This window comes from Aquarana catesbeiana, linkage group LG01, assembly GCF_042186555.1.
Source record: "Aquarana catesbeiana isolate 2022-GZ linkage group LG01, ASM4218655v1, whole genome shotgun sequence".
Taxonomy (NCBI): domain Eukaryota; kingdom Metazoa; phylum Chordata; class Amphibia; order Anura; family Ranidae; genus Aquarana; species Aquarana catesbeiana.
The window spans coordinates 495,043,997-495,062,953 of record NC_133324.1 but is presented as its reverse complement, the minus strand read 5'-3'; the positions used below and the strand labels follow the sequence as shown (position 1 = coordinate 495,062,953).

Sequence of the window (18,957 nt, the reverse complement as noted above, 5' to 3'; positions counted from 1 at the left end):
CCAGAGTGGCTCCAAACATCTCTATGGCCTAAGAAACCGGAAGCTACGAGCATTTTATGACTTAGATTTCGCCAGATGTAAATAGCGCCATTGGGAAATTGGGGAAGCATTTTATCACACCGATCTTGGTGTCATCAGATGCTTTGAGGGCAGAGGAGAGATCTAGGGTCTAATAGACCCCAATTTTTTCAAAAAAGAGTACCTGTCACTACCTATTGCTATCATAATGGATATTTACATTCCCCGAGATAACAATAAAAATGATTTAAAAAAAAAAATGAAAGGAACAGTTTAAAAATAAGATAAAAAAGCAAAAAAATAATAAAGAAAAAAAAAAAAAAAAAAAAAGCACCCCTGTCGCCCCCTGCTCTCGCGCTAAGGCGAACGCAAGCGGCGGTCTGTCGTCAAACGTAAACAGCAATTGCACCATGCATGTGAGGTATCGCCGCGAAGGTCAGATCGAGGGCAGTAATTTTTGCAGTAGACCTCCTCTGTAAATCTAAAGTGGTAACCTGTAAAGGCTTTTAAAGGCTTTTAAAAATTTATTTATTTTGTTGCCACTGCACGTTTGTGCGCAATTTTAAAGCATGTCATGTTTGGTATCCATGTACTCGGCCTAAGATCATCTTTTTTATTTCATCAAACATTTGGGCAATATAGTGTGTTTTAGTGCATTAACATTTAAAAAAGTGTGTTTTTTCCCCAAAAAATGCGTTTGAAAAATCGCTGCGCAAATACTGTGTGAAAAAAAAAAATGAAACACCCACCATTTAAATCTGTAGGGCATTTGCTTTAAAAAAATATATAATATTTGGGGGTTCAAAGTAATTTTTTTGGAAAAAAAAATATCTTTTTCATGTAAACAAAAAGTGTCAGAAAGGGCTTTGTCTTCAAGTGGTTAGAAGAGTGAGTGATGTGTGACATAAGCTTCTAAATGTTGTGCATAAAATGCCAGGACAGTTCAAAACCCCCCTAAATGACCCCATTTTGGAAAGTAGACACCCCAAGCTATTTGCTGAGAGGCATGTCGAGTCCATGGAATATTTTATATTGCGACACAAGTTGCGGGAAAGAGACAAATTTTTTTTTTTTTTTTTTTGCACAAAGTTGTCACTAAATGATATATTGCTCAAACATGCCATGGGAATATGTGAAATTACACCCCAAAATACATTCTGCTGCTCCTCCTGAGTACGGGGATACCACATGTGTGAGACTTTTTGGAAGCCTAGCCGCGTACGGGACCCTGAAAACCAAGCACCGCCTTCAGGCTTTCTAAGGGCGTGAATTTTTGATTTCACTCTTCACTGCCTATCACAGTTTCGGAGGCCATGGAAAGCCCAGGTGGCACAAAACCCCCCCAAATGACCCCATTTTGGAAAGTAGACACCCCAAGCTATTTGCTGAGAGGTATAGTGAGTATTTTGCAGACCTCACTTTTTGTCACAAAGTTTTGAAAATTGAAAAAAGAAAAAAAAAAAAAGTTTTTTCTTGTCTTTCTTCATTTTCAAAAACAAATGAGAGCTGCAAAATACTCACCATGCCTCTCAGCAAATAGCTTGGGGTGTCTACTTTCCAAAATGGGGTCATTTGGGGGGGTTTGTGCCACCTGGGCATTCCATGGCCTCCGAAACTGTGATAGGCAGTGAAGAGTGAAATCAAAAATTTACACCCTTAGAAATCCTGAAGGCGGTGCTTGGTTTCCGGGGCCCCGTACGCGGCTAAGCTCCCAAAAAGTCCCACACATGTGGTATCCCCATACTCAGGAGAAGCAGCTAAATGTATTTTGGGGTGCAATTCCACATAGGCCCATGGCCTGTGTGAGCAATATATCATTTAGTGACAACTTTTTGTAAATATTTTTTTTTTTTTTTTTTTTTTTGTCATTATTCAATCACTTGGGACAAAAAAAATAAATATTCAATGGGTTCAACATGCCTCTCAGCAATTTCCTTGGGGTGTCTACTTTCCAAAATGGGGTCATTTGGGGGGTTTTGTACTGCCCTGCCATTTTAGCACCTCAAGAAATGACATAGGCAGTCATAAACTAAAAGCTGTGTAAATTACAGAAAATGTACCCTAGTTTGTAGACGCTATAACTTTTGCGCAAACCAATAAATATATGCTTATTGACATTTTTTTTACCAAAGACATGTGGCTGAATACATTTTGGCCTAAATGTATGACTAAAATTTAGTTTATTGGATTTTTTTTATAACAAAAAGTAGAAAATATCATTTTTTTTCAAAATTTTCGGTCTTTTTCCGTTTATAGCGCAAAAAATAAAAACTGCAGAGGTGATCAAATACCATCAAAAGAAAGCTCTATTTGTGGGAAGAAAAGGACGCAAATTTCGTTTGGGTACAGCATTGCATGACCGCGCAATTAGCAGTTAAAGCGACGCAGTGCCAAATTGGAAAAAGACCTCTGGTCCTTAGGCAGCATAATGGTCCGGGGCTCAAGTGGTTAATAAACTAAATTATTAAAGTATCGTAAATAGAAATCTCTTTCGATAGATTTTTGCTCCAAAAGCATTTTATTAAAATAAATTTGATAAAAATCAAAAAAATCCGATTTAATCCAAAAAATCAGATTTTTTTTAAAATTTTGTTTTTAATTATTTTGTAGACGCTATAACTTTTGCGCAAAACAATCAATATACGCTTATTGCGATTTTTTTTTTTACCAAAAATATGTAGAAGAATACATATCGGCCAAAACTGAGGAAAAAATGTGTTTTTAAAAAAAAAAATTGGATATTTATTATAGCAAAAAGTAAAAAATATTGTGTTTTTTTTCAAAATTGTCACTCTTCTTTTGTTTATAGCGCAAAAAATAAAAACCGCAGAGGCGATCAAATACCACCAAAAAAAAGCTCTATTTGTGGTGAAAAAAGGACGTCAATTTTTTTTGGGTACAACGTCGCACGACCGCGCAATTGACGTTTAAAGTGCGACAGCCCTGAAAACTAAAAATTGGCCTGGGAAGGAAGGGGGTGAAATTGCCCTGTATTGAACCGGTTAATAAACTAAATTATTAAAGTATCGTAAATAGAAAACTCTTTTTTTTAATCAAAAAGGGTTTTTATTGAACATTTTAAGTAAATACATCTTCCAGTGTACAATTTTCTACATTTCAGTGTCATATTCATACAATGTAAAGGATAGGTTCTTATAGTATTACTACATAGCCCTCTAATTTTCATTATACCATGTCAAAAGTATATTTAACTCCCAACATCCTTCCAATACGCATGTATTGTACCTCCTTTCCATTTTCATTAACTTATTTATCTAAAGACCCTGTAAGAGCCTTGTCATGACTAGTTCTCTCGGACTAAGTCCAGGCGTGTCTAACCAATTTGACCAAATGCGTTCAAACCTATGTGGGCAGCCTCTATGGTGATATATGTATTTTTCCATAATTAGAGTTTTACCCATATGTGTTATCCACATTTTGACAGAGGGCGGTACTGCAGACTTCCATGCCATTAGTATAAGTTTTCTAGCTTGAAATAGAGCCCTGGAGAAAGCCACTTTAGTTTGTTCCTCTGGGATTACCTCATCCAAAACCCCCAACAAACAGTGTATAGGATCTACCGGTACCGTCGTTTGGAACACTCCATTTAGTGTATTAATCACCTCATGCCAGTACCGATGAAGCTTCGGACACCGCCACAGAAGATGTATAAGATCCGCACTGTGCTGCCGACATCGGCAGCACATGGGGTCTGCCACTCTGCCCATCCTGTGCAACTTGGATGGAGTGTAGTGCACTCTAAGTATTATATAAAGTTGGGACACTTTTTGCGCAACATTAAGGGAACACGTGGGTATGGCCTGTAGCGCTTCCTCCCATTGATCCTCAGTTATCTGACCCAGGTCCCTTCTCCATGCATCAATTGCCTTACATGGGTAGGCACCTAGGTACTTGGCAAGTAGCATCTGGTAACACATGGAAATAATCCCTTTAGTTACACTGGATGACTGCAACACATGGAACACTGGCGTGGGACAAAGTTCCCACTCACCTGCGTCTCCCTGCGCTGCAACTGCGTGCCGAAGCTGTATATATGGATAGTACATAGTGTCTGGGAGCCCAAATGTGTTCTGCAGTTCTGTAAAGGACATCAGTTTACCATGTTTAAATATGTGAGAAAGCATGGTCACTCCGTGGGCCTTCCATCTGGGCTCACACTGTAACTTAGCCAGCTCCACATAGGTGCGATTTCCCCATATTGGGCTGTATTCTGTAAATCCCTGCACCCCTTGTATTTGTCTACTTTTGTTCCATATTTTCTGTATCAGGGATAGTGTCAGAGTTTTTTTGTTAGATTTCGCGAATATTTGTGCCTCTAGACCCAGAGGAATGGTCTCAGCGCCCGTAGCAAAAAGCATCAATCGCGCTGCTGAGCCCATTGGTTCATGCGTCATAGATCCCACAAGGTGTTGCAACTGCGCCGCAATATAGTATAGCCAAGGGTTGGGGACCGCCAACCCTCCGCCATCCTTTGGATACTGCAACTGCTCTATCCGGACTCTGGGTGCTTTGTTGTGCCATAGTAGTCGTCGAAAAAGGGTATTGACTACTCTGAAAATTTTTAAATGTATCACTACTGGCGAGTTGTGAAGGAAATATAATAGCTGGGGCATTAAAATCATTTTAATGAGATTTGCCTTACCCGCTAGTGACATCATTAAGTTGTTCCATGTGTTTATTTTGTCTCGAAAGCAGGATAGCAATGGGAATATGTTTAAAGAGCAGAAGTCCCCAACACATGGGGATATCTGGACGCCCAGGTATTTAAATCCAGTGGTGGTTGGAATGGGGCAAGAGTCAGGCAGACTCACATCCCGGCTCTCGTCTAGCATCATCAGGGCCGATTTAGACCAATTTATAGTCAGGCCCGAGAAATGACCAAATCGCTCTATTATATCCATTACCCCCTGCAGTGATTGACTAGTGTCTCCCAGGAATAGCAGCATGTCATCCGCATATAACATGAGCTTTTCATGCAAGTCACCATACCTGAATCCGACTATCCGTGGACTGTCCCTTATTTGAGCCGCCAGAGGTTCTATAGCGATCGCAAAGAGTAGGGGGGACAGCGGGCAACCCTGCCTCGTCCCCCTACCCAGAGCGAAAGCGTCTGACATCCTGTTCGCTATTCTAATGTTGGCCCGAGGGGCCGCATACAGCAGTTTTGTCCATGCCACAAACCGCCTTCCAAAGCCAAACCTGTCCAGTGTCGCCCATAAGTATCTCCAGCTAACGCTGTCAAACGCCTTATTGGCGTCTAAGGATAAAAGAGCTCTGTGTCCCTCATTGTCAGCCTGTATTTGCATATTCAAATATAGCCTTCGAAGGTTTGTAGCTGTGGACTTCTGCGGCATAAAGCCAGCCTGGTCTGGGTGTATGATTGAGGATATTATGCCATTGACCCGAATTGCCAGGACCTTGGCAAGGATCTTTACATCGCTTTGGAGTAGGGATATGGGCCTATACGAACCCGGGTCTACAGGATCCTTCCCTGGCTTAAGCAGTAAAATCACATTTGCTCTGGTCATGGAATCCGGCAATCTACCCCTATCTAGGCTGGAATTGAAAACCTTTAGTAGTTCAGGCAACAATTTTTCTCCATACTGAGAGTATACCTCCATTGGGAGACCATCCTCCCCTGGCGCCTTACAGGTAGGGAAAGAACTCACCGCCACCTGGAGCTCCTCTATAGTTATTGGAGCGTCCAGTTGCCGTCTCGCCTCAACAGACAGTGTGGGTAGATTTATGTTAGCCATAAAAGCATTGAGATCATCATCAGAGTAGGTCTCTCTAGATTTGTATAGATCCCTATAAAAATTTGCCAGCTCAGAGATAATATCATCAGGAGCATTAACTATCTTGCCATTGGCAGCTCGTATGGCTCCTATAGCCGGTGATTGTTGTTGTGATTTTGCAATTTTTGCTAATAGGCGGCCTGTCTTTTCCCCCTCCTCATTAAACGCCAGTTTCGAAAAAAATCTCTTACGTTCTGCAGCGGAGGATCGCACGCGGTCTAAGGAATCCTGAGCCGTGATCCATGCCTCCCTTGCAGAGTCAGTGGGATCATTCACAAATGCCAACTCTAGTTGACTCACCAAGTCCTCCACCTGCTCTAGCAGGACCGAGGTATTTTGTTTAACCACATTTATTTCCTGAATAAATAATCCTTTACAATATGCTTTAAGCTGTTCCCATTTATACAGGATATCTGTGTGCTGTCTATGTATTCTAAGAAATTTATGGATCTGAGCCTCTATCCGTTCATGCGAAGTAAATAGTTTAAGCCAGAAGGCATTTAGTTTCCATGGGGCCTTAGATAATAGACTGGAGGGTTGCGCATTCAGCCATATGACTAGTGGGGAATGATCAGACACCCCCCGTGGGTAGTACTCCACCCTCGAGGTGTATCCCACCATATCTGGAGTGCCGACACAGAGGTCTATATGGGACAGAGAGCCATGTGTCTTGGAGAAACATGAAAACTGTCTATGGTTTGGGTAACGAACCCGCCATAGGTCAGTCCAGCCTATTTCCATTAAGAGACGGCTAAGGGCAGTTCCTCGACCTCCCCTGGGTGGAACCATAGGAGGGTGCCTGTCCACTCTTGGGTCCAGGCAGCAGTTAAAGTCCCCCATAATTAATATTGGAATGTCAGGTTTATTAGTCACATATGAAACCAGTAGCTGCAACACTTCCCTCGAGAACGGGGGTGGTATATATATAAATGCCAGAATCATGTTAATTGTATATATTTTGCAATGGAGAAATATAAATCTGCCGGATATGTCTATCAGAGAGTCTAGCTCTTGGTATGCTATGGCCTTGTGTATCAGTACACTTACTCCACGGGAAAAAGCAGAGTATGTGGAATGATATGCCTTCCCCACCCATGCATACTGCAGAAAGCTAACCGTATTGTCCTGCAGGTGGGTCTCCTGCAGGCCAATGATGGCGGGGTGGATCCTGCGCATGACTGTAGATATCATTGTTCTCTTCAAAGGATCATTTACCCCCCGCACATTCCAAGACATTATAGGTGTGCTAGCCATACCAAATCATTATGAATTAATCTATGCATATAAAACATTCCTGCATCCTCATATACATTTCCCTTTACGCCCCTGATATGAACTGTGTTGAGTTTAGATGTGGTCGTCACTTGACTTAGCACCTTATGGGCCATGTGAAAGAGTCCCGTACACTGGAGATGTAGTAGAAAACTGATAAACAAACATCTGCGCCACTGCGCTTTCCTGCGATTACGCTGTTGAATCGATAAGTGAGTTACAGTCAGTGTTCCTGTAATTTCTAACTTGGTGTAGTAGAAGATTCCCAACATCCGCAGGTTTTGATCATTAACCTTCAACTTTTTGCCAACAGGGCAAAGATATCTGTGCCACAGCAACCTAAACAGTAGATTGAAAGCGCACATTGCACTGACATGCACGCCAAATAGGCGGTTAAACTTGTGAGTGTTCAAACACATATTGCAATTAAACTGCCATTCGCTAATGGTGAAATTTTTATCATGAGTCCTCTTTGAACTTTGTAAGACTGCACAAGTGATGGGGCGCCCATCCTGCCCGATTAGTGTGGATTTGACTATGTCATCCGTCTCCATTTTCCCTTCGTGGTCTTCGGATGCCCTGCTCATTGCGGTCTAGCCAATCCGCTGCATCTTGAGCGTTTTCAAAGAAGTGATTTTGATCTCCTGCTGTAATGCGCAGCTTGGCCAGAAAAAGCATGGCGTACTTTAACTGTAGACGTTGCAACCTTTTCTTGACATCCATGAATTTAGACCTTTTTCGCTGCACTTCTGCGGAAAAATCCGGGTAGAAGGATATTTTAACTCCATTAAAGTGTATTGCTCCCTTTTCTCTGGCCAATCGAAGCACCACCTCACGATCCCTGTAATTCAGGAGTCTGGCAAGCACTGACCTTGGGGGACTGCCGGGTGGAAGAGGACGCGGCGGCACCCGATGTGCCCTTTCCACTGCGTATAGGGGTGAGAACGCCTCTTTCCCAAAGATTTCCTGCAGCCAGCCTTCAACAAAATTAGTGGGGTCCCTGCCCTCCACCTTCTCGGGGAGCCCCACAATACGAACGTTGTTGCGTCTCAGGCGATTCTCGATGTCATCTGTTTTATCAAACGCCTGGTGGGCCTGCTGAGCTGCCACCCTCACTTCTCTGTTCAGGTGAGGCATGTGATCCTCCATGTCGCTCACTCTCCCTTCTACTGCAGTGGTTCTCTCTCTGATTTTTTGCAAATCATGGCGTAGCAGAGAGACTGTCTCCCGCAGGCCCCCAAATTTCTCTTTGAGATCATCCCCCGATGCTGTGCATTTATGAACAGCCTGCAGAATATCACTCAATGATGGTTGGGGACTGTCCTCTGTCTGCATATCAAACAAGGCAGGCATAGGATCAGGAACAGATTCCATGGATTCAGTGTCTTCCAGCCTGTCTGTATTATCTCTGTCTGCCTGCATCGCTGACACTGTTGTGTGCTGTGAATCAGCCTGTGTAACTTCCAGGGTTCCTGACATTTTCTGAGCATAATATATCATGTCTTTAGGCTGGTCTTTTGTTTTAGGGATTTTAGGTAGCTTACCCCCGTGCTCCAGTTTCTTGTCCTGGCTGCGTGGAGTCCTCTGTGGCTGAGGATGCCCGGCGCCATCTTGGAATTCCTGGGAGGCCGAAGCTGCGGCGTCTCCTCGGTTCCCCCGGGTCATCATACCTGTTCTAGTTGCCGTTTTAGGGTCTGCCGGCTTCTAGTAACTGTTAGGGGTCGGTTCCGTGCGTTTGCGGGCGCTGTATGTGGCTAGGATAGGATTCTCTGTAGGATCAACAGCGGGAGCTCCGTCGAACACGACTGTTCACATGCCCTGCTAGGGCACGCCCCCCAAATAGAAAACTCTTTAGATAGATTTTTGCTCCAAAAGCATTTTATTAAAATAAATTTGATAAAAATCAAAAAAATCAGATTTAATCCAAAAAATCTGATTTTTTTTTTAAATTTTGTTTTTAATTAATCGATTTTTATCCACCCTGGTCACAGGGCTGGTTCAGAATGGGGAAAGTTTGTGACCATATGGTCAAGATCCATCCTGATGCCTGGACTGGCACCCGGCTCAGCCTCTCAGCGAGCCGCTGACATTGCTGCAGCACTTGCCTGTCTCTGAAAACTTACTCTGCGAGTAGGCTGATTGGTTCCTGTGCATTTTTTGGAATTCCCTGCTAATGCTGGTTTAACCATAGAAGAGGTTAATGCTGAGGGACTGAGCAATGTCATCGTCCATGGGTGTAGTTTTGCACGCGCAGGCTCCATGCGTGCTTCCCCACCATTCATCGTCAAGGAAGCATTGCTCCGCTGCTTTGCCAAACTGCCATTAAGAACTCCCATCTCGAACTCCCATCTCTGGTCTGTTCCTGCTGCCTGTCTACAGTGACACCAATCATCTCTGGCCTTCAGACCCTATTTGGCCACAAGCTCCCTGAGTTTGTGAGTCTAACACATTTCAACCTATCAAGGCCTTACTCCTAGTTAGTCTAACTAGGAGTAAGGCCTTGATAGGCTGAAAAGCATTAGTGTTCACTCTGTTTGTTTGGAAAATGTGTACTACTTGGATGAAATAAAGAGACATTTTTATTAATCCTCCCCTGGTTGCCAACTTTATCTACATGGAAGGACTCTTGTTTTGCGGAGTGGAGACCACAAGTCAGGCATGGTGAGTGGAAACAGAGAGCTCTTGCCTGCCCCGATTCCATGATTGGGTTGCAGTGCCATTATCTTGCATGTGAGTTTGAGTACCTGAGGCCTTACCTTGTATCCTGAGCTTAGTTGTATTACCGACACAAGGTCACAAGATGTCTGCATCTAGGGGACGGTCCAGCTGCAACTGGTGACTCCTCTAACAATTAACATTGGTTGTCAGAAACACGATCCTTCTCCTTCCTTTGCAGAGTCTCTGATTTCTCCATGGCCTTAAGACGTCAAGCCACTGTCGCAGTGATCATATCTGACTCCCCTACAGCCTGTCTCTAAATAGATGTTTTTGAGGAGTTGCAGTCTTCTGCCCTTATCTTAGACATACCAGGGACAATTCCAGCTCTAATTGATGCAGTATGTATTTCTGCAGAATCAGCCTGCTGTCTTAAAGTAGAACTATAGGCAAAATACTTATTTAAAAAAAAAAAACATTTTGGATAGCTGCATTGATCTGTCAAGCTGTGGCAGGCTGGGTTAAATCCCGTAAAAGTGATCTCTCCACTACAGCAGAAGACCTCTTAGATAATTTGTGGAGCAAATATCTCAAACCCTTTGTTTCAGCTGTGATGGCTTGTTAGAAGCATCTAAACTTGTGTCCCATATGAGTCTGCTTTCCATACATATTCTCAGTAAGACGCTGAGAGGTAGATGCTTTATATCAGGAGAACCTGACTCCTGATATCAGGCATATAGCAGAAAGCCAGAGCGTACATCTGCCTCAGTATAAGTAGTCCAAGCAATGTCAGATTTGAATCCTTTTCCTTTATACTTCTGGAGTAGTCACATCCCTCTAAACCTTATTATTTGACAGTCCATAAGCCTGGAAGGAAGACCTTGTGGGTCCTTGGGCATTCAAGTGCAGTGTTTGCCCTTTTGGTTTCTCAGGATAATTCTGAATCTTCAGCACTTTCTTCAGCAATTCATACTCTTCTCCCCCTGCCACCGCAGAGATTACCAGACCTCTCTTTGTTCCTTTGGGGTCGCCTTACCCTAGAGGCTCTGGCTTTAGTTCTTGTGTCAATTCAAACACTGGAGATGTGTGCCATTCTGGCCACCTCCCTCTCCTCCTAAGAAATCCTCTTTCCTTGGGGTATGTAAGGCCATTGTGGCACTTGGTACGCTTCAGTATCATCCTCTCTTTCCCTAGAGGGATCCTGTGACTCTTAAAGCTGGGGATACGTGGGATTTTTCTTCAGCTGCTTTTCTCTTGGGGCTTTTCCCAGAGGTGCTGGTGTGTGTGCCCAGCCTCTTCCTCAGCTGAATCAGGGTTGCAACCCACCTTGCCAGTTGGGTTCTAACTGTCCTCTCTTCCAAACTCTTGTTGGAGTGTTTTTCTATTCACCTTTCCCATTCAGTCATGCTGACTCTGTGGGGTCGAATCTTATGTTCTCTACTGGACTTAGGAGACATTTTTACACCTTTTGCAGGCTGTGGTTCTGTTATTTTTTTTAGGGTTATTGCTTGGTAAGCCTCATCTTGCAAGGTGTTTGTTTTGTTTTGACAAACTCTTAAATAACAGAATCTTGTTTCTTGGCCTGTATGGGGCCAGGAGAGTAGAGGCTTAGAGCCTTCAAACTTAGACTGTCTGGTCTTGTCCTTGCAATTCCTTTTTCCCAGGTCCCTTGTCTGGTACTTGGGCAGCAGGTATTCCCTAGTTTTGTTCTGTTGGGCCTCAGTTGGACCATTTCTGGAAGCTCTAATAGCATATGACTTAAAGAGTCCCTTAAGGAGTATGTTACCCTGACATTTCATAATCCTGAGTCTGTTGTGTCTGTTGTAGAATGTATTTTGTAGTATCTTGTTCTCTTTGCATTACTCCCTTTCTTTGAAATACCAGGTGATTCTGCCAGTCCCCCGCTTTCCTGTTTCGGACTGACCATTCTAGGTATAGAAGCACATCCTACCCAGCATGCTCAGTTTTCAGGGTGTGCCTGTCCAATGGCCCAGACGTGTGCTAACACCCCCCCCTCCCCCCGCACAGCTCTTCCCTGGGAAGATTGGTATATTGCTGTTTCTCTCCCTCCGCTGACATGCCCCTCTGCAGTCTTCACCACCACCTCTCTAAACCCCTTAGCAGCTTAGCAACAGAAGTCATGTGATCACTTCTAATAAAAGGTATAAAGGCATTTCCATTTTAAACTGAATGGGATGTTTTACAAGGTACAGTATCTCACAAAAGTGAGTACACCCCTCACATTTTGTAATTATTTTATTATATCTTTTCATGTGACAACACTGAAGAAATGACACTTTGCTACAATGTAAAGTAGTGCATGTACAGCTTGTATAACAATGTAAATTTGCTGTCCCCTCAAAATAACTCAACACAGAGCCATTAACTGCTTGACATCCGCGCTATAGCCGAATGACGGCTACAGCGCGGACCTGAATTCCCGGGAGGCCGTCATATGACGGCCTCCCCTGTGCACGTGCCCTGCGCGGGCCCTGCAGGGCGTGTGTGGAGCGCGCTGTGATCACCGAGTCACTGAGACTCGGGTGATCACCGATCCAAGTAAGGGGCCGGTCCCGGCCCCTTACCATGTGATCAGCTGTCAGCCAATGACAGCTGATCACATGATCAAAACAAAAGCTCTGTGATCGTTTTTTTTTTCTCCTCGCGCTGACAGTGCGAGGAGAAAAAAAAGCCGATCACCGGCTCAGCAGCAAGGGACATCGGTCCCGAAGAGGAGGAGGCAATAATGCCTCATAAGTGCCTCAATTGTGCCACAAGTACCCCCTGCCAGTGCCACCTGTTATTGCCACATCACAGTGCCCACCAGTGCCACGTATCAATGCCCATAAGTGCCACCTATCAATGCCTGCAATTGCCACCTATCAATGCCCACCATTGCCACCTAACAATGCCCACCAGTGGTGCCAATCAGTGCCACCTAGCAGTGTACAAGATTAGTGCCCATTATTGCCACCAATCAGTGCCCATCACTGCCACCCATCAGTGCCCATCACTGCTACTGCTAAAAAATTTTATAACAAAATATAAAAAAAAATATTTTTTTTTTTTAAAAATTCGCTCTTTTTAAATTTTTTTAACAAAAAATAAAAACTGCAGAGGTGATCAAATACCACCAAAACAAAGCTCTATTTGTGGGGAAAAAATGATAAAAATTTCATATGGGTACAGTGTTGCATGACCGCGCATTCAAAGTGCGTCAGTGCTGAAAGCTGAAAATTGGTCTGGATAGGAGGGGGGTTTAAGTGCCCTGTAAGCAAGTGGTTAATGTCTAAACCGCTGGCAACAAAAGTGAGTACACCCCTAAGTGAAAATGTCATAATTGGGCCCAAAGTGTCAATATTTTGTGTGGCCACCATTATTTTACAGCACTGCCTTAACCCTCTTGGGCATGGAGTTCACCAGATCTTCACAGGTTGCCACTGGAGTCCTCTTCCACTTTTCCATGATGACATCATAAAGCTGGTGGATGTTAGGTGCTCCTCCACCTTTCATTTGAGGATGCCCAAAAGATGCTCAATAGGGTTTAGATCTGGGGACATGCTTGGCCAGTCCATCACCTTTACCCTCAGCGTCTTTAGCAAGGCAGTGGTCGTCTTGGAGGTGTGTTTGGGGTCGTTAACATGTTGGAATACTGTCCTGTGGCCCAGTCTACAAAGGGAGGGGATCATGCTCTGCTTCAGTATGTCACAGTACATGTTGGCATTCATGGTTCCCTCAATGAACTGTAGTTCCCCAGTGCCGGCAGCACTCATGCAGCCCCAGCCCCAGACCATGACACTCCCACCACTATGCTTGACTGTAGGCAAGACACACTTGTCTTTGTTCTCCTCATCTGGTTACCGCCACACACGCTTAACACCATCCGAACCAAATAAGTTTATCTCGGTCTCGTCAGACCACAGGACATGGTTCCTGTAATCCATGTCCTTAATCTGCTTGTCTTCAGCAAGCTGCGGCCTTTCTTGTGCATCATCTTTAGAAGAGGCTTCCTTCTGGGATGACAGCCATGCAGACCAATTTGATGCAGTGTGCAGCATATGGTCTGAACACTGACAGGCTGACCCCCCACCCCTTCAACCTCTGCAGCAATGCTCGCAGCACTCATACGTCTATTTACCAAAGACAACCTTTGGCTATGACGCTGAGAACGTGCACTCAACCTCTTTGGTCGACCATGGCGAGGCCTGTTCTGAGTGGAATCTGTCCTGTTAAACCCCTGTATGGTCTTGGCTACCGTGCTGCAGCTCAGTTTCAGGGTCTTGGCAATCTTCCTATAGCCTACGCCATCTTTACGTAAAGCAACAATTCTTTTTTTTCAGATCCTTAGAGAGTTCTTTGCCATGAGGTGCCATGTTGAACTTCCAGTGACTAGTATGAGCAGTGAGAGTGATAACACCAAATGTAACACACCTGCTCCCCATTCACACCTGAGACCTTGTAACACTAATGCCCCGTACACATGGTCGGACTTTGTTCGGACATTCCGACAACAAAATCCTAGGATTTTTTCCGACGGATGTTGGCTCAAACTTGTCTTGCATACACACGGTGACACACAAAGTTGTCGGAAAATCCGATCGTTCTAAACGCGGTGACGTAAAACACGTACGTCGGGACTATAAACGGGGCAGTGGCCAATAGCTTTCATCTCTTTATTTATTCTGAGCATGCGTGGCACTTTGTCCGTCGGATTTGTGTACACACGATCGGAATTTCCGACAACGGATTTTGTTGTCGGAAAATTTTATCTCCTGCTCTCCAACTTTGTGTGTCGGAAAATCCGATGGAAAATGTCCGATGGAGCCCACACACGGTCGGAATTTCCGACAACACGCTCCGATCGGACATTTTCCATCGGAAAATCCGACCGTGTGTACGGGGCATAACAAGTCACATCTCACCGGGGAGGGAAAATGGCTAATTGGGCCCAATTTGGACATTTTCATTTAGGGGTGTACTCACTTTTGTTACCAGCGGTTTAGACATTAATGGCTGTGTGTTGAGTTATTTTGAGGGGACAGCAAATTTACACTGTTATACAAGCTGTACACTCACTACTTTACATTGTAGCAAAGTGCATTTCTTCAGTGTTGTCACATGAAAAGATATACTAAAATATTTACAAAAATGTGAGGGGTGTACTCTTTTTTTTTTTGTGAGATACTGTAAGCGTTCACATATTCAAATGGATGAGAAAGAAAACAGGATCTTGGTACTCACCATTAAATTATTTTCTTGGAGTCCATCGAGGGACAAAGGTCCCACCCCTCTGTCTTTATGATCCTCATTATCCTGGGTTGGCCTACAATTTTTTTTGCCATTGCCCAATCCTTATGGCTTCCTGTGTCCCACAATGGACTCCAAGGAAAAGATTTTACAGTAAATAAAAATATTTAATTATCCACACCTTACAAGTGATACAAAGAAATTAGTAACAAGCTGTACTTAGACAGGACATACTTCCCTTTCCTGATGCCCTTGCTGATGAACTCTTTGATGCTGAGGAATGCTCTTCTAAAGTGTCACACTGAAACCAATATTTTTGGTAATGGTAATATCCTGGGTTCCCTGCAGCTTACTCTGGTTCCTCCTGCTGACCTCCATGTAACTACTATATTCTGTATAGCCTTCCCATTGGATCAAAAAGCAGCAGCATCACTGCTCTGCAATGAGGATGCAGCTGACCTACAAATCACATAGGCCAGCACTCAGTAATATTAAACCAGAAAATAGCTGAATATTTACTGATTAGCAAAGGTGTGTATCACAAGATCTATTGGCATGTAAAAGGGCAAATATATGCATATAAATACTTGTGTGGCTGGAGTTTCACCTTAAAACAAGTCATATCCTGAGAGCAAAACTAAGCTTTTTACACATTAAATGCTTTTTTTTTGTACCTGCTGTGCTCACTCATGTTCTTAATTTTGCATTGTTTTTCATTTTGGATTTCTTTCCTCAGACCAGTCGAGATATTTGCTGTGTGGTGTTCGCTTTCTTCAATGTTATTTGGGCTACCTTGTTTCTGGAAGGCTGGAAACGTAGAGGGGCTGAACTGGCATACAAATGGGGGACGTTAGATACCCCTGCTGAGTTTATTGAGGAGCCCCGACCACAGTATAGGGTAAGGGATGGTGCGTTTAGAGTAAACATTTATCTGCTTCAGGAGTTGTAGTGATGTGCTTTAGGTTTAAAAGTCTATTTACTATCTTGTTGTTTGCTTTATGTAATGGATAATTTTTTCCACTTTTTATCATACAAAGGGTGTCAAAAGAATCAGTCCAGTGACAAACTGTGAAGAGTTACACTACCCCCCATGGAAGCGTCTTCTATTCCAGTCCTGTGTCAGTCTACCTATCTGCATGTCCTGTCTCTGCTTCGTCTTTATTGTGATGCTTGCTTGCTTTGAGCTGCAGGTTAGCAAAATCCTTTCCATCAGAAATTATGTTTGATCATTGTATGTTATTGCAGATATGTTTCATGATCTTGTAGCTAAACCCAAGAACATAGCCATTATATATTGTAGTTTGTCAATCCATAGATGCGATGGCTGCATTAGTTTCCTTTTTTTAGGCTAAGTACATTTTTTCTAAGTACAGAAAAATACCTGTTGATCCTGTCAGAAATATTGTGTTTGTGTAACTTTCTGTGTGTTAACTGAAATCTCAAACAACTTATATCAAATTTTTGTGAAACACAAATCAATGCCCCTCCATTTAATGGAGATAAGGAGAGGGAAAGGTGTTTGTAGTCTATATCAGGAGTGCCGCCTAGAGTGTCAAGGTGAAAAAATAAAGTCTGAAAAAAGGAAACTGATGCAACCGCCACATCTAAATACTGAGGTGCTGTAATATATGCATCATTTTCTTTCTTTCTTCTTTTTTTTTTTTTTTTTTTTTTTTTTTCTTTGCTATTGGGTTTAGATAAGCGTTAAACTATACAGTACATCCAGCCAAGTTGTGGATAAAATGAGGAAGGATCCTCTGATCTGGCTTTTACTGTCTGGTTTTCACTGCTTTCTGGGGCTCTGTTAGAAAGATTTCCTCTCGCTTGATGTCAGTGTAACAAAAAATTCAGAAGTGCTGACAAAAAAAAAGTTGTTTTTTTTTTTAAATCCCCCCATTAGTGAAGGGAAAGGGAAATATATAAATACATAAGATGGTTGCTTTATTTTAATAGTATTCGAATACATCCTCCACAGTACTCTATTTGCAATTGTCTATTTGAAGTTAGAGAATTCAGTAAAGAAAGCCTGGGATCTGGATTAACCAACTTTTTAATTTCCTAGTCATGATGCTCTTAACATTATTATAATGATAGAGTGGATATTTGCACAGCCATCAGCTGGATATCATTTGTTCTCATGTTCTTTTCTTTTGCAGGAGTTTGTCCTTAGTATAAGAGAGCTACCACGGCTCGTTCGCTTCTTCCCCAAGATCCTCTTGGCCATTATAGTTAGTTCTTGTGATGAGGTGTACAGGAAGATTGCGTACTGGTTAAATGATATGGGTATATTAACTTTTATTAATACATTTCCTTTTCATTACCTTAATTTTTTGTATACAGTACTGTATATCATTTCACCATTTCAAGTAAATGTATATATTATTTTGGGGAAAACAGTGTTTACTCCCCAGTGCATCAGTCAAGCTGTCCCAATTCTGCAACTGCTACCTCCACATAAACTTGGTGTCATTCCTCATCCCCCACTGTGGACTTGCCTGAAGCTAGTCCCTGCTCTTTTCAAGTATTTCATTGCTTAGAATGACTCATGTTTCTGTGAATGTTTGTCTGTCTGTATACTTGGATGTTAAGATTCACATAGCAAAATTGGTTAAAAGGCTAAGTTCACCTTTTGCATTAACTGGCCACAGCAAACAAGGGGCCCCTGTAGTTTAAAACACACTGTGCTATTTATAAAAATATTATTTACTGCCAATGCCATACCTGTCCTTTTCTGTCACCCTGGAAGCCTGACTGAAATACTCCCAATGTTCACAGTCATAGGTTTTAGTTTATTTCCAGACCCAGTAGGCATTGGATGCTCTGCTCACCCCCAGCATTGCAGGAGAGAGCATGTTTCCTGATTCATATGCATATACATATGCAGTGCGCTTTCTCCCTTCATAGCAAAGACTCTATGGTTGCACATCTTCACCAGGATTCTCACACTTTAATCTCATGCTCTGGACTACAATAAAATGGCCACCGAGCCGCATTCTTTGAGGACAAATAAAGAGATTTATAAACCTAATACAAGATTGTCCCTAGAAATGGTCTAACAATTCTATATATAATCAATCACATCCATATCCCTGTGAAATATATTGGAAAGAATTTGAGAATACACCACTCTCCCATATGGTGATGGGACTTTAAAGGATGTGAGGCTGTCACTGAGGTAAGCACAAACAATTTATTGATAATAAACTTACTTTATTTTTATTATCGATATAATTTTATTACAGAAACATAAATGGCATAAAAATTGACAAATACATCGAGCCACATTTGGCAATTGCCAATACTACTTGAATCCTTTTAAAAGCTTGAAAGATGCTGGTGCATGGAGTATTTCAAAATGTGGCTCGTTGTATTTGTCAATTTTTATGCTATTTATGTTTCTGTAATAAACATACTATTTTATTATCAATAAATTGTTTGTGCTTACCTCATTGACAGCCTCACGTCCTTTAAAGTCCCATCACCATATGGGAGGGTGGTGTTTTCCCAAATTCTTTCCAACCTATTACAAGATTATCTCTTTAGTTGTCCTCAAAGAACATTGCTCAGCAGCCATTTTGTTGCATCCCATGTCTTTGAAATTAGCCAGGACTTAAAAACATTGGGGATATTATGCCTTAATTGTTTTACAAATGATACAGTGTCTTTTAAACTACTTGGCCCCTTGTCTGCATGGGGCTGTTTATGTAAAACCTGAACTTGGCCTTTAATGCACATTCCTTGGCAGTTTGAAGCTGACGAACAATCTAACCAATGAACAATGTATAATTTCTTCAACTCTAGTAAGCGATAAAAATAAATTCAAACCTGGTTTTTGCAGTTCTTCTAACAGAGCTTACTGCTGCTGCATAGTAAACCTACTGACCTGCCAATTTTGCAATGATTAGAGAAAAATATTTGGCCTATATTTATCTTAGAATAAGTAAAGTAG

The 18,957-nt window shown here is 42.5% G+C and overlaps 1 protein-coding gene across 3 annotated transcripts in view; it reads left to right on the top strand.

Moving 5' to 3' along the window:
* Nucleotides 1-18,957, top strand: part of ANO8 (anoctamin 8) — a 189,815-nt gene that overhangs the window by 111,876 nt on the left and 58,982 nt on the right. For all 3 annotated transcript variants that reach the window (XM_073592175.1, XM_073592192.1, XM_073592183.1), the window contains exons 8-10: nt 15,745-15,906; nt 16,046-16,198; nt 17,165-17,291. In XM_073592175.1, the coding sequence (XP_073448276.1) occupies nt 15,745-15,906; nt 16,046-16,198; nt 17,165-17,291 (442 nt within the window). The remainder of the gene's footprint in view (nt 1-15,744; nt 15,907-16,045; nt 16,199-17,164; nt 17,292-18,957) is intronic.